At 50.6% G+C, this 23,939-nt stretch overlaps 8 protein-coding genes across 8 annotated transcripts; 3 read left to right on the top strand and 5 right to left on the bottom strand.

The window, feature by feature from the left end:
• Positions 1–72: 72 nt before the first annotated feature.
• Positions 73–4,142, bottom strand: AtWU_11340 (FAD/NAD(P)-binding domain-containing protein; the record flags this gene model as incomplete). Its single annotated transcript, XM_035506440.1, has 9 exons — positions 73–1,670; positions 1,716–2,051; positions 2,097–2,270; positions 2,317–2,814; positions 2,864–2,996; positions 3,054–3,475; positions 3,538–3,624; positions 3,760–3,900; positions 3,959–4,142. The coding sequence occupies 9 exons, from the start codon at positions 4,140–4,142 to the stop codon at positions 73–75; spliced, it is 3,573 nt and encodes a 1,190-aa protein (XP_035362333.1).
• A 1,122-nt stretch (positions 4,143–5,264) lies between these two features.
• AtWU_11341 (enoyl-CoA hydratase/isomerase family protein) lies at positions 5,265–6,251 on the bottom strand (the record flags this gene model as incomplete). The annotated part of the gene is made up of 3 exons (XM_035506441.1): positions 5,265–5,374; positions 5,444–6,069; positions 6,142–6,251. 3 exons carry the CDS (start codon positions 6,249–6,251, stop codon positions 5,265–5,267), a joined length of 846 nt encoding a protein of 281 aa, XP_035362334.1.
• Positions 6,252–7,053: 802 nt separating this feature from the next.
• On the top strand, positions 7,054–7,821 carry AtWU_11342 (NYN domain-containing protein; the record flags this gene model as incomplete). Its single annotated transcript, XM_035506442.1, has 1 exon — positions 7,054–7,821. The coding sequence occupies one exon, from the start codon at positions 7,054–7,056 to the stop codon at positions 7,819–7,821; it is 768 nt and encodes a 255-aa protein (XP_035362335.1).
• A 1,454-nt stretch (positions 7,822–9,275) lies between these two features.
• On the top strand, positions 9,276–11,802 carry AtWU_11343 (dynamin family protein; the record flags this gene model as incomplete). The annotated part of the gene is made up of 3 exons (XM_035506443.1): positions 9,276–11,138; positions 11,196–11,565; positions 11,618–11,802. The coding sequence occupies 3 exons, from the start codon at positions 9,276–9,278 to the stop codon at positions 11,800–11,802; spliced, it is 2,418 nt and encodes an 805-aa protein (XP_035362336.1).
• Positions 11,803–12,193: 391 nt separating this feature from the next.
• Positions 12,194–17,268, bottom strand: AtWU_11344 (fatty acid synthase subunit alpha; the record flags this gene model as incomplete). Its single annotated transcript, XM_035506444.1, has 4 exons — positions 12,194–16,518; positions 16,590–17,047; positions 17,115–17,141; positions 17,195–17,268. 4 exons carry the CDS (start codon positions 17,266–17,268, stop codon positions 12,194–12,196), a joined length of 4,884 nt encoding a protein of 1,627 aa, XP_035362337.1.
• Positions 17,269–17,811: 543 nt separating this feature from the next.
• Positions 17,812–19,960, top strand: AtWU_11345 (cytochrome P450; the record flags this gene model as incomplete). The annotated part of the gene is made up of 6 exons (XM_035506445.1): positions 17,812–18,210; positions 18,257–18,407; positions 18,454–18,513; positions 18,558–18,812; positions 18,858–19,223; positions 19,284–19,960. 6 exons carry the CDS (start codon positions 17,812–17,814, stop codon positions 19,958–19,960), a joined length of 1,908 nt encoding a protein of 635 aa, XP_035362338.1.
• Positions 19,961–20,579: 619 nt separating this feature from the next.
• Positions 20,580–21,889, bottom strand: AtWU_11346 (branched-chain amino acid aminotransferase; the record flags this gene model as incomplete). The annotated part of the gene is made up of 5 exons (XM_035506446.1): positions 20,580–20,864; positions 20,915–21,561; positions 21,613–21,726; positions 21,776–21,811; positions 21,859–21,889. The coding sequence occupies 5 exons, from the start codon at positions 21,887–21,889 to the stop codon at positions 20,580–20,582; spliced, it is 1,113 nt and encodes a 370-aa protein (XP_035362339.1).
• An 894-nt stretch (positions 21,890–22,783) lies between these two features.
• AtWU_11347 (NAD binding Rossmann fold oxidoreductase) lies at positions 22,784–23,893 on the bottom strand (the record flags this gene model as incomplete). Its single annotated transcript, XM_035506447.1, has 2 exons — positions 22,784–23,509; positions 23,567–23,893. 2 exons carry the CDS (start codon positions 23,891–23,893, stop codon positions 22,784–22,786), a joined length of 1,053 nt encoding a protein of 350 aa, XP_035362340.1.
• Between the last annotated feature and the right edge of the window lie 46 nt (positions 23,894–23,939).

Consider the following 23,939-nt stretch of genomic DNA (forward strand, 5'->3'; position numbering starts at 1 on the left):
TCTTCACACAACAACAACAACAACAACAACAACAATACAAGTTCGCACTACCTATCTCACAAACAACAGCAATCAATGCTTCGTATCTTCTGGACCCTGAACACACCACTTAACATGCTCAAACACCCTCCAATAAACATCATCCGCTGCATTCTTCCCGATAACCGGATCCAAATGACCATAACCCTCAGCCAAGAACCGACGATAGAGATGCTCTCCGAACCGACGTCTTAGCATCTCATAATCCCGTAGAGTCGACTCAGGCTTGAACACCTCATTGACCGTACCCGACATAAACAAGATCGGAATATCCTGCAGATTACGAAGATTCCGATCGGTGACGAGCGGACGCAGTTCATTGTCCAAGCACGCCCCATGCGTTCCCATGCGTGTGACATGCTCGAGGAGCTTGGTATGCGTATCTGCAAAGAACTGGCCAACGTTGTCGTGAATGTTAGCGTCGAGGTTGTTATGATTCCAACACAAGCCGAACGCGAAGGTGGTACGATGGCAATGTGTCGAGGTGCAGATGTCTCGACGGTTCTCGACGGGGTAAAATCGGAGGAGAATGTCAAGGACTTTATGGATGGATTTGTTGCCGTCGGGCGACCCAATTGGGTAGTGTGTGCCAGAGATGAACTCGTATAGCCGGATCAGGGCTGGTGTGGCGGCCTTCAATGAGTTCCAGTAGGCTAGGACCTGCGTCATGAATACGGCGTTGGCTGTGATACCGAGTATGTGTGTGCGTTTGATGGTGCCGTCTAGTAAACCCATTGCGAGTGCCACGGAGCCTTGGCAGTGGGCTATTATGTATGGCTTCTGTTTCTGCTGAGCTAAAATATGTTGCAACGCCGCTGCGATATCGAGGCGGCAGTCGTAAACAGTGCATTGCGCGGATGTTTTGGCGTTGCTGCCCCAGCGAGGAGTTAGGACGTAGCATCGACATCCACGTGCTGTGAAATAATCGACCATGTTGCATCGCAGATATGGAAGCGCAAATGTGCTATATGCCGCGTTACCGGTAACTCCTGGGATGAATAAGACTGGCTGAGATCCGAGAAATTCGCCTTTGATAGCCTCGTTGGTGTCTGGCAACGGCTCGTACTCTTGTAAGCGTACAGTGACTCCATCCGTTGTTCTAAGCATTGTTATATTGCAGGGCTGCTCTTTTGGACCAGGGGGAGGATGAGAGGAGCAGCGAGACTTGCGAGCCGGCGCAAAAGGTCGAAGGAATACCACGACAAGCTGGAGAGTGAAGTAGGCCAGGAAAATGACTAATGCTGGAACTAGTCTGAATCTGAAAGGAAAAGTTGTCCTGAATGTTCTCATCTGTCGTCGGAAAGACGGCCATGATATGCGGAGGACACCCGCTCCTACTTTCATCTCGTCATCTCGAGTGATATGAACATTGACCTTAGTGGTCGCCTCCCACATTCCGCGAATGGAGATTGCAGAGGTTGAATCAATCTCTTTGTATCCTTCGAGCTTGTAACTGATGTCTTCCAGTGAAAGAAGCTGAAGTGAGTACCTCAAAGCCGTTGACTCTGCTTGCTTTTCTGAGGGAATGAAAAACCGAATCCTGCCATCGACTACTCTCATCGGACCTCTGGATAGTCCACGACAAGCCACTGTTCCGGTGCATATGCCTTCATACTGTAACCCAAAAGTATCTAAAATTGTGAGAACCATGCCATGCTCTGCATCTGAAGACTCACCTATTCTTCGACAAATTTCGATGGTAAGAAACATGCGCATGGTGCACGACGAACTGCGACCCAGTGTTTCGCATGCGTCAGAGCCCAAATCATTCGATTGCATATATATGTGTCCATCGAGGACCTCGGAGAACTGCCACCCAATTGATAATGGTGCCTGATCCACCTTAGCCGCCTTCTGAAAGCCATGCTCTACCCTCCTTGATACCATCGGTTGCGAATAGACGCCGAGTCTTCCGTTTGGAGTGTCGGTATCAATGAAGAACTGTCGCTTTTTGGAAATCAAATCGATAGATCGCTCGGCAAGCGCGGTTATTGTAGCCATAGGATTCACGCCTAAGTTGTTAGCAATTGCAGCAAGCCTTGGGAACCTGTACCCACCCAATGCAGTTGGTATAACCGAGGCATCGCAGCATACAAGGCCTTCATGTGTCGCATTTCCATGGCCTTTATATACCTGGCCTAGATGATTAGTGACACCTCCACGACCTGTGCCAGTGCTACTCATGTTGGCACCCCCGAGGGGGTGGACAGTGACTTCTTCCCGGTCACGACCTAGGAGCACCTTAGCATGCTAAGCTAACACTGATGGGGATCGTACCACGCAATAGTGAAGATCCTATTTTCCCTCCTGCTCGGCTAATGACATAGCTCAGAGCATATCGGATGCTGGAAAAAATTTCAGACCGTCCTTCTCCAGGACCACGTAGAATCGGTCGATCGTCTTTCAAGGTGAGTGTAAGTTCGTTACTGTCGTGTGACATGACTAGATAGGTCGACGTGCGTTGCATAGCGCCCCTCACTTTATATAGTTTGAATGGAAGCAACTTGAATTTGGAAAATGTTTCCCCAAACCGAGATATGCTCTCCGAGATTGACCATGGAGCTGGAAAACGTATGGTTTGCAGCACAAGCATGGCTTGAATTAGCGGACTCAACGCTTTTGGTATGCAGCCGTCTTCAATTACATAACCGGCGAGCGCATCACCTGGGGATAACCCTCTTCGATCGATAACGCCGGTGACTGTTGGACCTGGTCGGTTTGCAGGGGCTGATGCCGCCTCTGAGATGCCGTTTACCTTGGAGTCGCTGTTGTATCCTGAGGATTGTCTTTAGTCATGGTCTACATCCATATAGACCAGGCTTACCAAAGACCAGCATGTCCCCATTCCCTGACATATTCCTTCCCACCATGGGTGAAATTGGCAGACCGTAGTCTCTTGAGCGAAGCAAAATCTCCGTTGTCCCCAAAGCGCCGGCCCCAAGGAAACACAACTCGTTCTAGGTAAATGACACCCTATAAGCGCAGGCAGAAAAATGCTGGTTACCAAAACCTACAGCTTTGACCCAAAACAACTGGGTCTTGACTTCTTCACCGAAAGCCGACCTCCCTCTCCCATGCCACGCAAAGTACACCACGTAGCCTTCTTGGTTAGGTGCCTGCTCTATAAACCGTACCTCGCATCCGCAAAAGATCTCAGCACCCCAGTTCCAGGCATCTGTAAGGTAGGTGGTAGCAACGGTGTTTTTGGATCCATCGTCTAGACCGGTACTTTCATTTCCCGAACCGCGATTCTCCTGCATCATGACGCCGACATGGTTGCGCTCTCGACGAAAGAATGTTGTCAGTGGCGTGCGGTAGAAACTTACTGCCTTGCCTAGCCATTCAGCTTGTGTCTGAATGGCTTCAAGCTTCAAAAGGCGTGGATGATCTTCTGGATATGGTGAAGGCTGTAGCATCTCTGCCGCGCGCGAGTAGTCTAGTTTGTAGACGTTAGGGACTATGAAATATGGTCCTCCTTACAATTCAATGCAGACTCACACGGTCGAAGTACAAATGTGTCGTTTCTTATCTCTGAGGGCCATACACTCATCTGTAGAGTCTCTCGGTCGGTTTCGAGGAAGACGCCTGCATTGATAAGTGAACAGCCACCTAGTGCTGTATATTGATTGACAGACGTTAATGCTAGATGTTCTCCATATGCAATTTCAAGATTGGGATCCTTTTCAGTCAAGGTTTACTTGTGGTGTAAGGTTGGCATACCACGAGCGACAAGAGCATGCTGCCCATCCCCCAGAATAAGCTGAAACAGGCGAGTGGGTTTGTCTGGCAACCGCCATCGGGAAATGCCCGAGATGTTGAGATCCCCAAAACATTGGAAGAGGGAACGCGGGAACGAGCCCGCTGCGGCATAACTGTCAGTAGCTGCGCTCCGATGGATCAAGGTTGAGGGTATACGCACGACGTCTCTCCCATCCCAACTCAAGGACTGCGACGCTCTTACCCGCTCGCGCCATTCGACTCGCCGCGACCCCAGCGCCATATCCAGACCCGATAACGACCACATCGTACTGGGTCTTCATCGACCTGAAAAGGCTGGTGAGGTGAGGGTAATCATCTGGTCGAGAACCTTCTTTAGTAGTCATGACTGGAGAAAGGTAACTAGTTTCGAGAGCAGGTGCTTTCGAGAGAGTAACGAGTTCTCGCGAAAAGGGTGGAATTTGAAGGTCCGTTTCGCTGTTGACTCATGCTTAGGCGATAACGAATTGTATTTTCTTTGGATTTGACTTCGTCACACACCACGCTGCCCTAATCAACGCAAAATGTCAAGGCACCCGGACTAGTAGGAAATACGACGGCGTGGCGGATAACGTGCAGAAGGATTGGCTACATCCCGCACGCAGTTGCAGGTGGCTGAGGTGGAACTTAGCAGCAACGAGAGCTCCCAATGGGTTTCATAGGGTGTATGCGTGGTTGTTTGCCAAATTCCGATTGTCTCCTGGGCTTTTGTCTTCCCGTTGGATTTTGAAGAGCCCACCGGGGGTGGTTTGAGAATGACCCGAATCCTCGAGTTGGGACATCAGGTCGAGAGGGATAATGAGTACTATATGGAAGGCAGGTACTAGAAGAAGCAGGAGACAGAGTCGAGGGGTTTTATCTTAAAGGCCCCGAGTAACTGGTGGAACGTGGAGTCCGGTGACAATGTTGTGGATTCACATTGGTGGATGAGATCAGAATCCGAACCTATTACTTGCCGTGAGGAGGCTTTGACCGTCTGTCAGATTGAAGATAAGCACCCTGCCAGCTTAATGCTGGGACCTGGTTTGCAGTCAGACTACGCAGCTGATTGGACCAGCAAGTCAATACAACCTGAATCTACATACGAGGATCCACAATAAAACGCGTCTGTGCGGACGGGTGATACGATGGGACGCTTAGCCTATTCATCCGTGCCTTGGCTTCTCGGTTGCAGCTTTTCCGGATGACATTGTAGTCGTCACCTGCCATGTCCAAGGTATAGAAATAGTACTACAAGTGAACTGACATGTTGGACTCCACTGGCTAACATCGACGTTATATCATGTCATTATTACTACTTGCATCGCTCTTTTCAGAATGCTGACAATGCTACGTTCACGAGGTGTATTATCTCTAATTCCTGCGCCGCCAGCAGATCGCCTTGACTGGCCTCGCCTCTGCTTGAACCCGTCAAACTCGAGGCAGCCTAGATCCAACTAGATCATCATAACGACTCCAAGTAATCTACGTTACAGCTTCTCAAACGTGGGTTTTCTCCTCTGAATACCCGACAGTAATGCGGCGGAAACATCTTTGGTCTGTAGCATGGCACTGTTCCAGACAGCCGTATGCCACAGCCCTAGAGTGTAGAACATAGAGTTAGCACCCGTATATATTACGATCCTAGGAACACCAGAGTAGTACGTACCCTCCGGGACGGTATGATCCCTCGAATAATTCAGCAGCTCCTTGGTCCCCTGCACCGCAACCGGACTCTTGGTTGCTATCAGCTGTGCCAGACCCAATGCACCTCGGACAGTCTCCTCTTTGTTCTTGAACACGCGATTTACGAATCCTACGCGTAAAGCCTCCTCCGCGTCAAAGTTCCTCGCCGTCAAAGCCACCTCCTTCACCCACCCAAAATTGCCCACCACCTTGGGCAACCGACTCAAAGTCCCGACATCCGCCGCCAGGCCGATGTCTACTTCCTTGACGGCAAAGCGGACATCCGCCGAGCATACCCGCACATCAGCGGCCACACCAATGTCCACTGCGAGACCATAGGAGATAGCGTGGTACGCCACGATCACCGGTTTCTCGCACTTTTCGAGGGATGAGATGCACTCCTGCAATTCGTCAATGTGGCGCCGCAATTGGGCAGCTTTACGGGCGGGATCGTCGGCGGTCTTCGTGTCGGAGAGGAGGCCTTCGGAGGCGGCTTTGACGTCGAGGCCGGCGGTGAATGCGCGGTCGCCGGCACCAGTGAGGACGATGGCGCGGACAGAGGAGTCCGAGGAGAGACGGGTGAAGATGGAGGAAAGTTCCAACCACATACTTGGGAGGTGGAATACATATTAGTTTGGCCGGAAGAAAGAGGGAGGAAGAAGGGGGAGGTGGTGGTGGTACCTTTCAATAAAGGCGTTCATTTTGTCGGGGCGGTTGATTTCCACGTGAGCGACATATTGACGTTCGGGCGGGAATGTAACGTTGAAGTGTTGGTATGTGTAGTCCGACATGATGATGTGCGAGTTTATGCTAATGCTAGATAGAGTGTCGATGCGGTGGAGTAAATTGAATGAATGTTGTTAGATCTGAAGGAAACCGTCGGAGATTAAGTATTGAGTTGAAATTGGAGAGTTGCCGAGGAAGGAAGGAAGGGGGACTAAGGAGGGAGGGCTGCATCATAACTAATGAGTGTAATCCGGGGAATGACTGCATTAGAAAAGATGCCGAGGTCCAACTGCCAGGTTTAAATTAAGTGACAGGCGGATAGCGAAAAAGGTTAATTGGTGGCCGGAATGGCTCCACCACGTGAACTTGACCAGCACTGCTACTTACTACTTAACTACTTTCACTTAATCCAAGCAGATTTTTGGCAACCACTTTCTCAATTCTCATTGGAAATCCAGAAATTCTAAGACTACAAACTTGTAGCACCCTTCCATAAGACACTTGGTCACGCCGAGCTCCTTGGATGTTCCACACCGCCCACCTTGCTCGTCTCCCCTAAAAAGAGGAGTACACATCAGCCAGGAAACAAACCCAGACATTCGGGCGTAAGCATGGGTGCCCCAATCTAGTTGGCTATTGTAATGGTTGATGGAGGACACGAAGGAGGAGAGTTGATCGGATACGAACCCCTCTCTCTTTTGATAATCCATCACGTAGAAACATCGTCATGACCTCGCTTTATCAAAGTTTATCACAGCATAAAACACGAAGAAGGTAGGGAAGACTCAGGAAATATTCTTACTCGAAACCCATCCCGCTCAACAATTTAAGCAGTCAAGCATCTTGAATCCTCCCAAGTCATCCAACATGGTCGCTGATGCCATGCCAAAATTTGCTGTTCTTATCGACGCAGACAATGCTCGTCATTCGAACATCCATCGCCTGCTCGCCGAAATTGCAAAATACGGAACAGTTCACGCAAAGCGAGCATATGGAGACTGGAGCAGTCAATATCTCGTAGGCTGGAAGGACCAACTTCTTCATCACTCAATCCAACCCATACAGCAATTTGCGTATACTCAGGGCAAAAATGCTACGGACTCAGCCATGATCATCGACGCCATGGACCTTCTCTATACTAGCCGCTATGATGGCTTTTGCCTTGTCTCCAGCGACAGTGACTTTACCAAATTAGCCTCTCGTATCCGCGAGTCCGGACTCGTGGTTTATGGTTTCGGCGAGCAAAAGACGCCAAAGCCTTTCGTTGCTGCCTGCGATAAATTCATCTACACAGAAAACCTCGTGCATGTCGATGAGCTGGAGCCACATGCCACCAGAATCCGCATACCTGAGCATTCTGTACCTGCCAAGAAAGTACAAACTGGTGAACCCTTGGCGACTCAGCTACGGACGTCGGTAGAAGCAGTCTCCGGTGACGACGGATGGGCCAGGCTCTCCGATGTTGGCTCTCTCCTAACTAAAAAGCATCCGGACTTTGACTCTCGGAGTTACGGTTACCATAAGCTCAGTGATTTGATAGCTAATTCTGCCTTGTTTGAAACCTATTTCAAGTCTCACCCACACAAGTCGTCTATAGAAATTTACGTCCGCGACACACGCCGGAAGTCGAGCTGATTTGCTGCCTGGGGACTACGTTCAATCGTCATATTCTCCAGGGGGTTATCCCCCGTTGAACCGCCTCGAGTAATAATTGCAAGCCTGGAAAAAAGTTTGGTATGCTGCAAATATGATTATTCATATCAAGCCGTGCAACTTCAATTGATATGCAAGCACTACGTCGCATTCGGCAGCTATACAAGCCACCTCGTCACCTTTGTTAGAAACTGCAGAGTGGATATCGCTTCTGCCGCACTAACTATCAGGTGTTTGGGCGACTTAGGCTAGTGTTTTATGCTTGCCTGAAACGGATCACCTGAAAAGGACCTGTTTTGGAAAGGCTACGCCAAAAGTGAGACGGAAGTAAACTCATGACACATCCATCAAAGTATGCTGGGTCAGTCATAAAGCTACCGACTACTTTGGATCTTGATACGTTGATGAAAATAATAACCCTCTTCCCCCCGGAAAAAAAAGATATTTGCTTAACCTGGGATACGTTCTGTCTGTATTGTAAGTGTCAGTTTGCCAGGCTAGTCCATAAAAGTCACTTTTTATTCTTTCTTGCTTTTAGGCTTCAAGCTTTTACATCTTCAATGTAGGTAAAAATTTCCATTAAACGCTAGAAAGTACCTTGATACTTGTGGGTAGTAGTACAAGGGGATCAATTCGCTATCTAGGACGATGGTCTACAGCATAACATACGTCTCTAATAACGCCGATGCAAGGAGGGAAATTGATGGGTTTATCAAGTTATGTATAGACGCTGTTCTGCCTCACCACATCACAGCACGTTGTATGCAATGGAGGTATGCTGGTATTTCCGGATTTGGGGTTTCCGAGCACGAAGAATCGTAAGTTCCCTCAGAGAAATGATAAGTACCTACATATATAGGATTGCTGGGCTGCCACATATTTGCATAACGGTCGTTATCATAGCTCATTGCTGCTGCTGGCATTTGCCCCTTCCACATTCCCTCTTTCAGATTTTGATCTGCATGCCGCAAAGATACTAGTCCACTGACCAATGACGACGGAGGTCAAAACAGAGAAAGCCCAATGAGTATAGCGTTATCATGCCTCGACATGACAGACTTATAGGCATTCCGCAAATTCCAGCATCCAAACATACAATGGCTTCGCCCTATATATCATAATCATCACAACTGCCTTGCTTATCGTTGTCGCTGATTGAGCCAAGACATTCTGTCCGGTAGCACAACCATACCGCTTTCATTCCGACCGAGTCAATCAATCAACGAGCTAGTAGCACCATGGCGCAAATAATCTTCATAACGAGAAATGCGAGTCTGGAAATGCCGAGGAACACACGACGCAACATATAAAGATCTCTGTTTCATAAGCCAAATATATCCATGGAAATTAAGAGATGCATTGGATCTCACCCATCACAACATCCTTTACTCAACCCTCCGACTTTCAATTGACCAAAGACTTTCTCTACAGACAAAATGGTCCTCCGAAAGTTTAGCTCGGACGCGCTGGACAGCCTATGTACCCGGGAACAGCTTGATCTCTTGAACTCCATAGATACGCTACGTTCCCAGGGAATCAGCCACTATGTGTCTCTACCACAGATCATTGTCTGCGGCGACCAGTCGTCAGGAAAGAGTTCGGTCCTCGAGGCGATATCCGGTGTCTCCTTCCCCGTCAAAAGCAACCTCTGCACACGGTTCCCTACAGAGCTCGTGCTCCGAAAAGATACCAATGTTGGAGTTAGGGTGTCTATTGTACCCCACCACTCGCGCAGCGAGGCTGAACAACGGTCGTTGGGGAGTTTCTGCGAAGAACTTGGCGGTTTCGACGGACTGCCTCAACTAGTCGATAACGCCAAAGCAGCGATGGGCATATCCACTCATGGCAAAGCGTTCTCAAATGATCTTCTTCGGATCGAAGTATCAGGCCCAGATCGACCGCACTTGACGATTGTTGACCTGCCTGGGCTTATTCACTCGGAGACAAAACAACAATCTGCAGCAGATGTTCAACTCGTGCAGAATGTGGTCCAATCATATATGAAGGAACCGCGAAGTGTCATTCTTGCAGTCATATCAGCGAAGAATGACTACGCTAACCAAATCGTCTTACGACTCGCAAGAGATGCCGATAAGTCAGGCGATCGTACCTTGGGTGTTATCACTAAGCCCGATACGCTGGTTTCCAATTCCGAAAGCGAAAAGATGTTCATATCCCTAGCAAATAACAGAGACGTCGAGTTTCGGCTGGGATGGCATACGCTACGAAACATGGATAGTGATGAGGGAAGCTGGACCCTGGCGGAGCGTGATAGGAAAGAGCGTGAGTTCTTTTCTAAGGGTGCGTGGGCGGACATGTCGCCTTCGTGTGTTGGAATCAATTCACTGCGGAACCGCCTCAGCAAGGTGCTTCTGCGGCAAATCGCGGCGGAACTGCCAAGCCTGATTGATGAGATCAAGAACAAACAAGATAATTGCAATCAGCAGTTGATCAAGCTTGGTCAGCCGCGAACCACTCTGGATGAGCAGAAGACTTACCTTCTTAGGATCAGTCAATCGTTTCAGACCTTGGTCAAGGCAGCCGTCGATGGCACATACAATGAACCGTTCTTCGAGCGCGCCCAATCCTCTACAGGCCAACAAAAGCGTATTCGTTCACTTCTTCAGAACCTTAATGAAGAATTTGCGGAGCGGCTGAATAAACAGGGCCACTATCGTAATATCGTGGAACATAAGTCTAAAGATGAGGACTGCAAAGGGCAACTGTCGATCGCGCGAAGCGATTTCATTAATCACATCCAGGAGCTCATGAGACAAACAAGAGGGCGAGAGCTGCCAGGCACATTTAATCCGATGATCATCGGCGAACTATTCAAGGAGCAATGCGGCCCTTGGAAGGACATAACTCACCGACATATTCTTGAGACATGGGAGATCGTCGAGGAATTTTTATCACTTCTAACAAGCTATGTTGCTGACGAAGCCACTTCTGCGATCCTCTTTGACAGGGTCATCTCACCTGCACTGAATCAGCTCAAAAAGGCTTTGATAAAAGCATGCGAAGAACTAGTTGGAAATCACCAGCAAGGCCATCCAATCACGTACAATCACTACTTTACGGAGACGATACATAAAATTCGTGCGGAGAGGCGCGCGACTTCCGTGCGCGAAACGATTAAGGATTTCTTTGGGGTTACTGAAGAAAGACCAAAGTATGTGTATTTACAGAATGAGTACAATCTGGAGAAGCTGGTTCAATCACTTCTATCGTTCGATGAGCCGGATATGATGCGGTTTGCATCAGCCGAAGCTTTGGATTGCATGCTTGCTTATTACAAGGTACAGTCAACACCCGAACGCCAGGCCTCTCATATGACTCAGTACTAACTATTGTAGGTGGCCCTCAAACGCTTCATCGACGACGTTGCAGTTGAAGTCGTGGAGGTCAAACTGGTCCAGTCTCTACCTGATATATTTACACCCCTCAAAGTCTTCGAGATGCCGGCTGAGCTGGTATCGCGCATCGCCGGGGAATCCGATGAAAACCGTGCTATGCGGCAACAATTGAACAAGAAGTTACAAGTTCTTGACCAAGGCTTGTGGACTTGCCGACAATTTGTTAGTGACCGTGGCATTGGAATGAATGGTATCAAGGAAGGACGTCATTTGAACGCCAAGGCAGGAGAAGGAGATGAGCTTGGACTGTCGCAAACTGAGGAAGAGGACGATATCTCCTCGCAGGTCTACGTTGATCAAAGTGCCGAAGGTCCGTAACTACCACCTACTAGGGGTAACTGTCATAGTTGACTTTTAGATAGTGTCTAGTTTACAGGGCCAACCATCGGACTCTAGCGAGGACTATGGCGGGCCAGCCGAAGAGTCGCCGTCATTTGTGGAGGTGAACGCTTCCCCGGCTGAAACCAAGTTTTTGTCTGCAGAGTCCCCCGGAGCATCCAAAAAGAAAAGTAAGAAGAAGAAGGGGAAGATACAGCACCGTACCTAATGTCACATTCGTGCTTTGCTACGCAGGACCACGAAGAGCGATTGGCCCGGTCATACACACAACCATCAACCAGTATTACAACAAAAGACAAATAGTATATTGCTTAATTAACCAATTATGAACCCAAAACATAAAGTAGTTGTCAAGAGAGCGGCTCTGGTACAGGGACACTGCCCTTTTAGATGCACAGAACCGAACAAGGACACCCACCAACTCACACTAAACAAGTGGATATATTCTCGCAACTCGTAGAACGCCGTGCAACACAAAGCCAAAAAGGGAAACGTTGATCAGTATGCAAAACCAGTCAGAAAGTAGTCCGATTACACATCAACCAAAGGGATATGAAAGTCCATCCAAATCATACCCAAACATCAAGCACTCCACACCGTCACTCCGCATATTCCATCTGCCCCCGGCCATTATCGGTCAGACGCGCCTCCGGATCCAGCAGGACACGGAACTCCTGGTCACTCCGGTATGGCGGCGTCTCTTTAGCAGAGAACACCGCATTTTGCGCAATGCCAAATCGGAAATGCTGTTGCGCTCGCCGCTGTCGCGCTTCGACCCGGACCCGATACGCGTCATATGTCGCCTGGTCCAGCGTGGCGAAGAGATAGCGCGAATGCACACCTAACGCTTGCGCTCCTTTCTGTCCAAATCCAAATGAAGTCACCGAGAAGGCCTTAACTCCCGTAGTCTGAATGCTGCGACTGGGGTAAACCAAATAATCGTTCTGGAGGGCTGCGTCGATGTTGTCCGCATTGCGGTTGCCTGGAACCAAGCCGGTATTGAGCACTTGCAGGCCACCGTTGAGCATCCACGCTCCTGCAGCACCCTTCGAGTGTCCTGTAAGGTACTTCTGGAAGATACCCAGGGCGGGATTACCCTTCGTTCGACCTAGGTGATGCAGCTGTTGGCTAATCATGTTCGTCTCGTTCTTTTCGTTGAGCACGGTGGATGTTCCGTGGAACGAGACCACATCCAGATCGTTGATGGTTAGGTTCCAAGTTGCCAGGGCACCACGCAGCGGAGAGATCTCCGGGTCATTCTTCCAGAAGTGGTTACCAAACGTGTTCAATGCGTCCTTCTCCTGTATTCTAGCTTCGCGGCGTACATAGCGGAGGCGTTCATTGATCTCCTCAGTTCGCTCTTCTGCATAAGGGCTGGGACTGCGCTTGAGGTCCGCCAACTCTGCCTCAGCGATGTCAACTTCCATGTCGACGCGTTCCTTGATGTGCTGGAGTGACATGTTCAGTCTTCGGCGTCTGTATGAAATTTCCAACATTGGGGATGGGACTCGGTGTCGTGTCTCTCGTGCATTTGTAAGGAGACCCTTGCCGGGAGCAGGAACGGATCGCCCGATCTTGTCACTAGCCGTCCCGACCCATGCTATGATGCCCTGGATGGGAAGGCCCATGTCCAAGGCCAACTGGGCGGATGTGATCACCTGGATACCACTGCCTTGCGACTCGACAAATCCAGCACGTGTCGAAGCAGCCGGTCGCGACATCTCGCTAGGATCACGACCTTTCTCGAACTCTTCCTCACTACTCACCGTGGCTTTCATCTTCGCAAATTCATACGACACATCCTCGGAGAAGTCGTCGAAACCACCGACGAGACACATCTTGGCTTTGCCGGAGACGATTGTCTCGTAGCCGGATTCAAGTGATTCGATCGACGTTGCGCAAGCGCCGACCGGGGTGCGGATCGGACCAGTAGAGGACAGCAAGAGCATGTTGATCCATGCAGCCGTTGTGTTGATGAATGATTCTTGCAGAATATCGTTTTGAACCTGCTTCTCCACGAAGCGGTCCTTATGCAGCTTTCGGAGTGCTTTAACACCACCCAGCCCAGAGCCAATACAATTGCCGATCTCAGATACATGCAAATACTGGTATATCTCGAATGGGTCGCTGATTCCTGCGCTCAGAAGTGCTTCTACCGTTCCAATGAGAGCATATAGCGTGGCTGGATCTACTTGACTGGCGAGATCTTCAGTAAGCCCATACGTACGGGCATCCCACCCGGTCGGAATCTGACCGGCGACTGCTCGGTCGAATCGAAGTGCCTTCGGGATCATCAGGCAAGCTCCCTTGAGCAGACGGACGGTGTATTCCTCGCCTTCAGGATTGACTTCAATCTTATCGCCGTGTTCCAATCGGAGTTGCTCTGCAGTCTCCTTGGACGTCTTCAACGGAGGCATATCCTCATCGAGCACCACTTCCTGTAAGAACTTCTTCTTGTACGGATCGTAGCCGTCATTGATCTCTGGCTCAATGAGCCGAATGCCGGTGTGTGCCAAGATGTGCTCTTCGAAACGCTTCTTTACATCGACATCGCGAATAGGCTCATTGGTCTCTGCGACGATCCAGCCATGGTAATGCGGGTTCCCGTTCAGAGGTCCATTGTGATGCTTAATCAGACCCATGATCCAGGCCATCTCAATGCAGCCTTCTAGTGAGAACTCTCCATATGCCTCCATCTCCCAGCGCGTCCGGGCGTTGCCGTAGGGCCCGACTTCAGAGAACCCGGTGACAACGACCACTCGGTCTAGATCGACCATCCCGCGCAACTGACCAGCGAGAGGAAGGATTTCGGTCTGGTAGTCAGGTAGACGAGGAAACTCGAGTGCGAGCCTCGCCTTTTGTTCCCGCTCCTGAGGTGCTTCTTCTGATGATTTCCCAAGGGCAGCGCGCTCGAAGACCTCTTCCTTTGCTAGGGCCTCTCGGATCTCGCTGGTCTCTTTCTGCTTCTGACGGATGGAATCAACAGTCTCCTTGAAATTCGGGAAGTGGCCCATGCCGCCACTCAAGTCTGCCTGCACTGGTGTCACCTCGCATTCCGTTGCAATGGGCGAGGACATCAGGATCAGGATGTAGTGGGCCATTTCGACCTGGGAGAACGTTCTCACTCCCATCATCTCAATATCCTCTGCGACACTGTTATTGGCACTCATGAGTCCAGTTCCCCGCGTCCAGCCTATAATCGCACCGCAGATCGAAAGGTAGGGCCCCCATGACTCAGAGCTCCAGCGGTTGAACAAGGTCTCGAGAGCGAGCTTTGACTCTGGATAGAGGCCATCACCACCGAAAATACCGTGGTTCGGTGATAGTGGCAGAATTACCTGTGCGGGATGACTATCGAATCCTCTCGCTTGCTTCTGCTTCTTGATTGCTCCAAGCAACCTGATCGTGTTTGTCAGCATGATGCGATGTGCCAGCTCTGATTTAGAGTCGATGTCCTCAATCTGACGGCCCCCTTCTGGAATGGCTGCAAATGGCACAACATGGCTAAGATCCCATCCAAGGCCTTTGTCAGAATCATGTATGTGAGACACCAGGGACTCGAGGTCTTGCTGACTCGCCTGGTTGAACGGCAGGAGAATGAGTTGTGAGCCGCGAGCTCCTTCTTCAGCGTAGATCTGCTGGTACAACCGTGTCGTCGCTAGCGAGTAACTGCTGGTCGTTACGAGCACCCGAGCACCTCCTCTCAGAAGGCCGCGTACAATTTCGGTGCCGATAGAATCCCGTCCCGCACCAATGACAAGCACTTCTGCGTCTGAGAACGACAGGCATTGGTGATCCGTCTCGCGAAGGGTGGCCATAAAGGCTGCATTCAAGTCCGCTCGACTCTCCCAACCATGACCTCCCATAGACTTAAGGGTAGCTGGTGGCGCTGGGTCGACGGTCGCACGGGTGACCTCGGTATAGTGAATCTTTCCCTGGCTATCGATGGTTGTCTTCGGTGCGTCGACAATCAACCGGTGGGCAGCCAACGGCTGAGCACCTGACAACTGTGGGTTACATGCCAGCCGCAGCTGACGGAGAGCATCGCGGGCATGAATCGCTCGCGGATTCCGCAGTTTCAGGCACTGTGTCTCCAGGTATTCCAGCATTTGAACAAGCCTGGGATTAGACTTCCGAGCAATCCGTCCCATGATGGTTTCGATCTCGCGGCCAGTCAGCGCAATAGTCCCCGCCAGGATGCGTTGAAACATATCCACAGCGTCTTGCAGCGCCCAATTCCAGAACGAGTCGTATCTGCGGGCCTTGGCTATGGACAACATGGGCCTGATACCCGAGCCGTAAACCTCGCCATGCTCTGAAATCCAGAGCTGCAGCTCGTCCTGAAGCTCTGCTATGACCTCTGCGGCTTTTGTATTGGCCTTGTGTCCAGCCTGCAGGTCAACTCCAAGCAACTTTGCATACACTTCCAGCATGGCTTGAGCACGGTCATCCTGAGTCTTGGCCAGTGCCTTGACGGCCGTCTGATCTACAACGACCGGTCCGGATGATGCGCCGGCTCCGTCGGATGAAGTTCCTGCCGAAGATAGGTCAATCTTCGCATCCTTAGCATACTGGTGGACGATTTCGTCAAGGAAAGCATGAGCGGCGCTGGTATCCGGGAGTCGTGCGGCAGGCTGCTGGACGGCAGCACGTAGCAAAACTGCATCCTGGCGGCCTGTCTGTAAACCATATTTGTTAAGCAGGTGGGCCCGCACTTCACCCGACCCTAGACCAGCCGGCATTTTTGCCGACACCATTCGGTTGACTAGGGTTTGTGTGGTCTTTCCTAGGCCTTTCTTCCAAGAGCCTTGAGCTTCGATTGATTGGGCGAGCTCTGACAGTGGGGTATCTTCGGGGGCGTCTGGAATGGAGCCAAACTCGGCGCCGATATCTCCGACGATCTCATTTTCTAGAGTGGATCGGCCTGTCATGTGTTAGAATGGGTGTGGTCGTATAGATGAAATGGGTATAGCAGGAAGGGGGATTGATACTCACCTCCGACCAGTTTCTTGATAGTTTGACTCAGGTCAATGTCATGCAGTGACTTCTTCAGTTTGTGTGCAATGAGGGCAACAATGATGTCAATAGCTGCGATAGTCTTGTCTTCAATATTGGAAGAGGCTTGCCGCACTGGAGTGGGCTGGGGGGTGGTAGACTCAGTTGCCTTAGGGGGTGTGACAGGGGTGGTGGGCTGTGAGGGCTGTGCAGCAGGTGTGGATGCCTCTTTGGCAGTTTGGGCTGGTGCGACCTCGGCATCGCTTGATTCATAGTATATTTCTCGTGCATTCTTCTTATGACTCCATATCTCTCGTTCGATGGCAAGTGCAGCATCATGTACTTGGTACTTGGCCGCCAATGTCTTCTTAATCATGCCAAGCAAAGTCTCAGCAGGTCCGATCTCAATCAGTCGATCAACCTTTTGCTCCTGGAGCACGACGTCTTGTGTTTCGATCCTGTGGATACTTAGCAACTACACATCACTTTCGCCTTGCCAAGCGCCAATGATTCATAGTAACGTACCATCTGACCGGCGAAGCAAACTGGTACCTAGAAGAAAGCTATCAGATGCAATGCCTCAAAGCAATCAGAAGCCAACTCACGCAAGAAGCTCCGTCAGCAACACGTATGCCAGCTCCCGCTGGACCCTTGGGTGAATCTTCTCCTTGGATGCCATGTTGGCTCTGTGAGACAGCGTGTTTGATGGGAGCCAAGAGGTATTTCGAGGAAAACCATGCCCAGGATATATGTCGCACATGGGCGCTTCGAAGTCCAGTTCAACACTAAGACACGCACTGTGCCTTGCATGAGAGCGTGTTATCTCCCAGCGTGCTATCACGGCTGGCTCCGACACTTTGGCCCCAACTCCACCTACGAGGCTCGGAGTTCGTCAGCATGACTCGCGCTATGGTCAGCATCTAGGAACCTTGAGCTGAAAGTATCTGAGCGTTTCAGTGGATCGGAATCCCTGAAATCTGAGCGTAAATAGGGCTTAGTTTATTTCAGCTCCGGAAGACGATTCGTATCGGTATTTTACGAATGTTTCACCACTAGTATTGATACGCATCGTAACTTACGCTTGTATGTTTTATATTTCTGACCGTATCTTATCATACCGATCTATGTGGACATCGTGCTGATCCTGATCCCTTAGACAAGATTACCCAGGTGGTGGCTGTGTACCCTGATCCTTCACCACGTTTTCGAAATCAGTGGAGACATGCAGCTCGCCACGAGGAATGTGGAGCTCATCGGCGTATTTGCATGGATGAGCCAGGTGGATTGTGGTCCGACGATTGGCGTCATCTCACCCCTGCATGAGCTGCAGTCTTTGCTCAGTCCACTTCGTGAGGAAGAGCATGTTGGATGCTTGTCTTACGATGTCCGACGAGATCTTGTTGCTTCTTTGGCAGCGACAGAAAGCCATATTACCTGGGTGTCAAGGTTCTGTTCTGATTGCATCTTTAGCCAACGCTCTGTACTGAGTTCTTGTTGTCTGTCATCGTGTTTGAAGCCTTTGGCTGAGCCTGGCTTAACTGGTACTATGGTCGTCACATCTACATTCCAAGCCTATTGGCAGGTAGGCGTTTTCGCCATCTTTGGTGCTGCAGTTGCTTCGGTCAGTCTTCATGCTCCAAATCTATGTGCGTTACTTACATGCATAGACCTTTGTGTATGCGGTCTACCACCTATTCTTCCATCCACTTGCACACTTTCCAGGTCCGTTCTGGGCCAAGTTCACATGTCTCTACTCTGGCTATCATGCATGGAAAGGTGATTTGCATATTGACATGCAGCGTTGCCATGAGAAATATGGTATGTCCTCTGTTCGTCTGGCTGGTTGTGTTCCTAATTGTTCTAGGGGACTTTGTTCGCTATGCGCCGAACCAACTTTTGATCAACACATCCATTGGGCTTCATGGTACGTTGCCTTTGTATCCAACAGGCCCTAGCTAATAGCATAAGACATCTACGGCTTCGGACGCAACACTCAGAAGTCCAAGCTCTACAGTGCCATGGTCCACCGCGCCCCGAACACCCTCACCCTCATCGACAAGAAGGCACACGGCCGAAAGAGACGTATTATCAGTCAAGGTCTTTCTGATGCTGCACTAAGGCGGTATCAGCCTGCTATCCTCAAGCATATCAATGAACTTTGCGGCGCACTTGTGGGTAGCAAGCCCAGCGAGTGGTCTGTTCCACGGAATGTCGCACACTACTGTACGGTTCCTCCTTCCATGTCCAGATACTTACTAATAAACTCAGTCAACTTCCTTACCTTCGACATCATGTCCGATGTCCTCTTCGGAGAACACTACAACATGGTAACAAGCGAGGAGCACCGCTACGTCGTCAAAGCGATCGAGGACTCGAACGTCCGAACATCAGTCCTCGCTCAAGCCCCTATTCTTGCTTTCCGGCGCTGGGACCGTAAGATCTTCGCAGAGTCCATCCTTGCCAGAAACAAGTTCATCCAATTCGTAAACACCCTCCTTCAGCGGAGATTCAAATCTGCCAAGTCCGCCCGCCAGGACGTTTTCACCTTCCTGCTGGATGCAAAAGATCCCGAGACTCAGCAGAGTTTGTCCCTCGCTGAGATTGGTGCTGAAACAACCACTCTCGTTGTAGCCGGTACATATTCGTCCCCCTCCTTTCCCCATCATCTTGCTAACTTAGCTCGACGTATCCCAGGTTCCGACACCTCCTCCACAGCCTTCTCTTCCTGCCTCTTCTACCTCTCCCACAACAAGGACTGGTACAACCGCGTAGCAACCGAAATCCGAAACACCTTCTCCTCACCGGACGAAATTACCCTCGGTCCCCGCCTCAGCTCCTGCATCTACCTCCGTGCTTGCATCGATGAATCCCTTCGTATGTCACCTCCCGCCGGATCCGCCCTCTGGCGCGAAGTCGGCCCCGGCGGCGCCACCTTCGATGGCCACTTCATCCCCGCCGGCTGTGACGTCGGAACCGGTATCTACGCCATCCACCATAACGAGAACTACTATCCTGAGGCTTTCAGTTTCCGTCCTGAGCGATGGATTTTAGCTGGTGCGGAGGGCGATATTGAGGCCGTGGGTACGGCTGATAGAGACAGTCTGGCCAAGGCCCAGGGCGCATTTAATCCTTTCTCGATCGGACCGAGAGGATGTATTGGTAAGGGGCTGGCGTTGGCGGAGTTGACGCTGGGCATTGCCACGATGTTGTGGAGGTATGATTTTGTATTGAGTGAGGAGAAGGGTGTGACTCTTGGTGCGGGGAGGAAGGGGTTGGGGCCTGGAAGGGAGAGGGATAATGAGTACCAGCTGTATGATCATATCACGGCGTCGAAGGAGGGGCCGATGGTGTGTTTTAGGGAGAGGGTGTAGTTTATGGTGCGGATTGGTGGAAGGGTATGAGGGTTCAGTCTATGGATTTTGTGAATATTACAGGTTGGATTTGAGGGAAACATACGTGCTTATGTTGATTTTCGTAAAGAATGAGGTGCGACGTAATTAAATGTAATCTATGTGACCGTATTCATGCCTGAGACACTAGTAACGGTGTGTTGCCGTCCGTGCCGCTGTTGTAGTTGTCCTCCAAGAGCATGATGATGTTGACGCTCTGCTTCTTTACACATGTCTCATAAACTCCATCTACCACGATACTATGATTGTATTTAGTTCAATGGTACTCTAGAATGTTATTCTTCCCCTAGACCTGAGGTGATAAGCTCTTTTCTAGTAGTGTGACAGTGAAAGCTACCTCAGCTAAATACCTGCCAGTGTACCAGACACATATAAGTCTATATACTATTAAACGGTGCAACTGGACATTGATAGTGGCTTGTAAACGTCCTTAAAGTACATAGCTTGAGTAACATCAAGTAACCATAAGATGGATATCATGTTTGCAACAAGTGTATGACACGAATAGGTCCAAAATGTATAATTGATTAACATGCCTTATTACGTAATTTGAAGATAGCCCAACAAGATAAGACCCAATTTAATGAGCACCATTTGAAATACCATTCGCCTTCTTCTCACCCGCATACTTTTCATACACCGTCTCCGGTGCCTTCACAGCCTCTACCCACTCAGCAAACTCCTCACTAGTCTCTCCCCGCTGAATCTTCCTCAACCTCGTCAACAACTCCAAGCACAACGGCCCGCTCCCAAACTCGAGCTTCTCCCCAGTCGACCTCCGCGTAATCGACCGGATAGGAACCACGGCAGCTGCAGTTCCAGCCGCCATGACCTCAGTGAACTGGCCAAGTGTATCCCAAGGAACCTAAGCAGTCAGCACATACATGCCGCAAGGGTGAGAATAGAAACACATACGCTCCTCTTCTCCACCACCCAACCCAAACTTCTCGCAATTCCCTGCACCGAATCGCTCGTTACACTATCTATAACACACTTACTATCCGGCACAACCAGCCTAACCACCCCTTCGTCCTTAACAATACCCAGGAAGCTCGACGTTGAGAATTCATCCACCTCCGTCTGCGACTGACTATCCAAATGCAAAGTAAGCGGGAACCCCTCCTTTCTCGCCATTTCTGTATACTTCATCACAGGCGCATAGTTCCCGCCGACCTTCCCATGGCCCGTGCCGCGGGGCGCCGCACGATCAAACTCCTCAATGACTAGCGCATCCGCTGCTCCAGTACCGTGGTATGTGCCGAAGGGCTGCACATACACACAGAAGAGGTACTCGCGGGGCGGAGTGAGGGCGAAATGGCCCCCTGCGCCGAAGGCGAGCGGACGGATGTAGAGCGCTGCGTTAGTGGAGTGAGGTGGCACAAAGGCAGCATTCTCGGATACGGCGAGGCGGACGGCGTCGAGGAAGAGTGTATCCGGAACTGCAGGGATGGAGACTAGGTCGGCGGAGTGGGCCATGCGAGAGGCGTGCTTGTCAGGGCGGAAGAGGAGGATCTCTTCGTTGGCATTGCGGGTGGCTTTCAAACCTTCGTAGATTTGTTGGCCTATTGTGGTTAGTGACCATGGGAGGGGGTATAGGAGGGGATTGGGTATACCATAGTTGAGGCCCGGGGCGAGACCATGGATGCGGAGGTAGGGGTCTTTGACGAAGGTTGGGGCTTGCCAGGTTTGGGTTGTTGGGTCGAATTTGCATTCGACGTGGCCATTGACTGCCTGGGTTAGTTGTGATATATCGTTAGGGTTACAGATAGAATGTACCAATGTCGGTCACGGCGAGCCCAAGTTTCGACCAGTCTGTGGTGGTTAGTGATGATTGTGGTGGATGAATGAGGTGGATGTACCAAGGTCAGCTGCTGGAGGTGCGAAGGCCATTGTGCAGGTTACAGTGTACTTTGTGAAGCGTGCGGAAGGTGAGTATGGTAGAATGATTATGAGGATGCTACAAAGGCAAACGAATGACGAGATAAAAAGACCTGAGACTTACACTGCCGATGCGGTACCAAATGCGTTCCAATCTACAAGACCTGCCACGTGGTTGGCCCCATGCTGAGTGAACCATATACGCCCTTCCGCTCTCGTAAATGCAGCATCTTCGTGCGTTGAACAGATAAGCAATCTGATACATCATAAGCATCAGCCAAGTGTTTCATCCCGAAGCTGAAGCTCTCGTGTTCGGAGATTGTTGGCACATTGGCAAAGTTGTAGTTTCGGCAGGATCGAGCTCTGCTGCAGGTGCAGCTAACCTGACCTGGCTAGAAACGCGATCTGCGAATCGAGCGCAGTTACGAACGATATCGGAGGATATCGTTAGTGTCTCGCACGCTGACGTGAGACTAGCTCCAGTAGTATCCCTGTACAGCAACGTGCTTAGCTGTGTTTCTTATTCTCTCTCTTGGTTGGAATTGAGTTCCGCAGGAAGCCGATCAGGCCACGAGGTCCCAAATTGGTATTCTTACTAGTGCATTGTTATCATGTTCTAAGACCAAATTACTTACGATACATACAGACATACAGTACACATTGTATTACAGTCACTGAAATCAGACTCCACCCTAATTCTACGTTTCGCACTCCCAACTCATGTCAAGCATCCACATCCCCCTGGTAGATGCATCGAGATCCTTCAGATTTACGCTGATAATCGACAGGAAGCTAGCAGGAAGTCATAGAACCTCAATGATGCATCAACTATAGTAAATCCCATTCAATCTACCAATAACGCTGCTCTATTGCTTCCAAGATCCCCCGAGAAAAGAATTACCACACTTAGAGCCTAGCCCCCAGCTCATCAAACCGCACCTTCTCCCCACTTCCCAGAGAGTCCTGCAATGCCTTCGCAATTCTGACAGCCTCCACTGCACCCTGAATCCCCATAGGCAGCTCAGTATCATCCAAACAAGCCGCCGCAAACTCATTGACCTCGTCTACGAACGCCATCTCGAAGCGCTCATAGTAATGCGCCGGCAACTCGCGTCTAGCCCCAGTGCGATCAAAGATCCCCACCAGGTTCTTCTGCGCATGGCCATTGACCACTAACTTTCCCTCCGTTCCAATAATCTCCGTCGTATCTTCCTGCCCCGCCGCCATCATCCGCGAACAATACAGATACGCCACCCGGCCCCCATGGAACTCGATAATCCCCACCGCGTTATCCGCATCCCCGTAAGCCTTGAGCTCAGGATGCAGGGCCACGGTCCCACTAGCTACCACGCTCTTCACTTTGCTGTCAGCCCCAAAGAACCACAGGATCAGGTCGATGTCGTGGACGGAGCAGTCGCAGAAGATCCCGCCTGAGGTGGCGGCGAAATTCACGAAGGCACCGGTGGGGTCAATCTTGTCGCATGTTTGGCTGCGAATGATGGCGGGCGTGCCGATGAGGCCCGCTCTCATCTTGGAGTAGGCGTCTCTGTATGAGACGTCGAAGCGACGGGAAAATCCGCACATGACTTTTAGCTCGGGATGGAGGGTTGCCGCGTCGGCGACGGATTGGCACTAAGTTCTGACCGTTAGTAACAAACGTTGACATGAAAAAATCCGAAATAAACATACAATAGCGGCGTCTGTTGAGAGGGGCTTCTCGCAGAGAACATGCTTTCCCGCTTCGATGGCTTTGATAGCTTGTTCGGCGTGCACGGTGGTAATGGTGGAGATGAGCACAGCTTCAAGGCCGCTGTGGCCTAGCATAGCATCGTAGTCTGAGTAGATGGTCACTCCGTAGGGAACCAGGTTGGCGTCAGCCCATTCGGCCTCAACAGGGTCTGGGGTGAAAGCAGCCACCAGGGAGGACCGGGGGGACCGGTGCAGGATGTTGAGGGCGTGACGTTTGCCCATGCGACCTAGACCGGCACAGGCGATCTGAAGTGTACGAGGAGCCATTGCTGTAGTGAGAATATTTTCAATTGAAGATTGGATGTTGAGGTAG

Source organism: Aspergillus tubingensis, assembly GCF_013340325.1.
Source record: "Aspergillus tubingensis WU-2223L DNA, scaffold_15, whole genome shotgun sequence".
Classification (NCBI taxonomy): domain Eukaryota; kingdom Fungi; phylum Ascomycota; class Eurotiomycetes; order Eurotiales; family Aspergillaceae; genus Aspergillus; species Aspergillus tubingensis.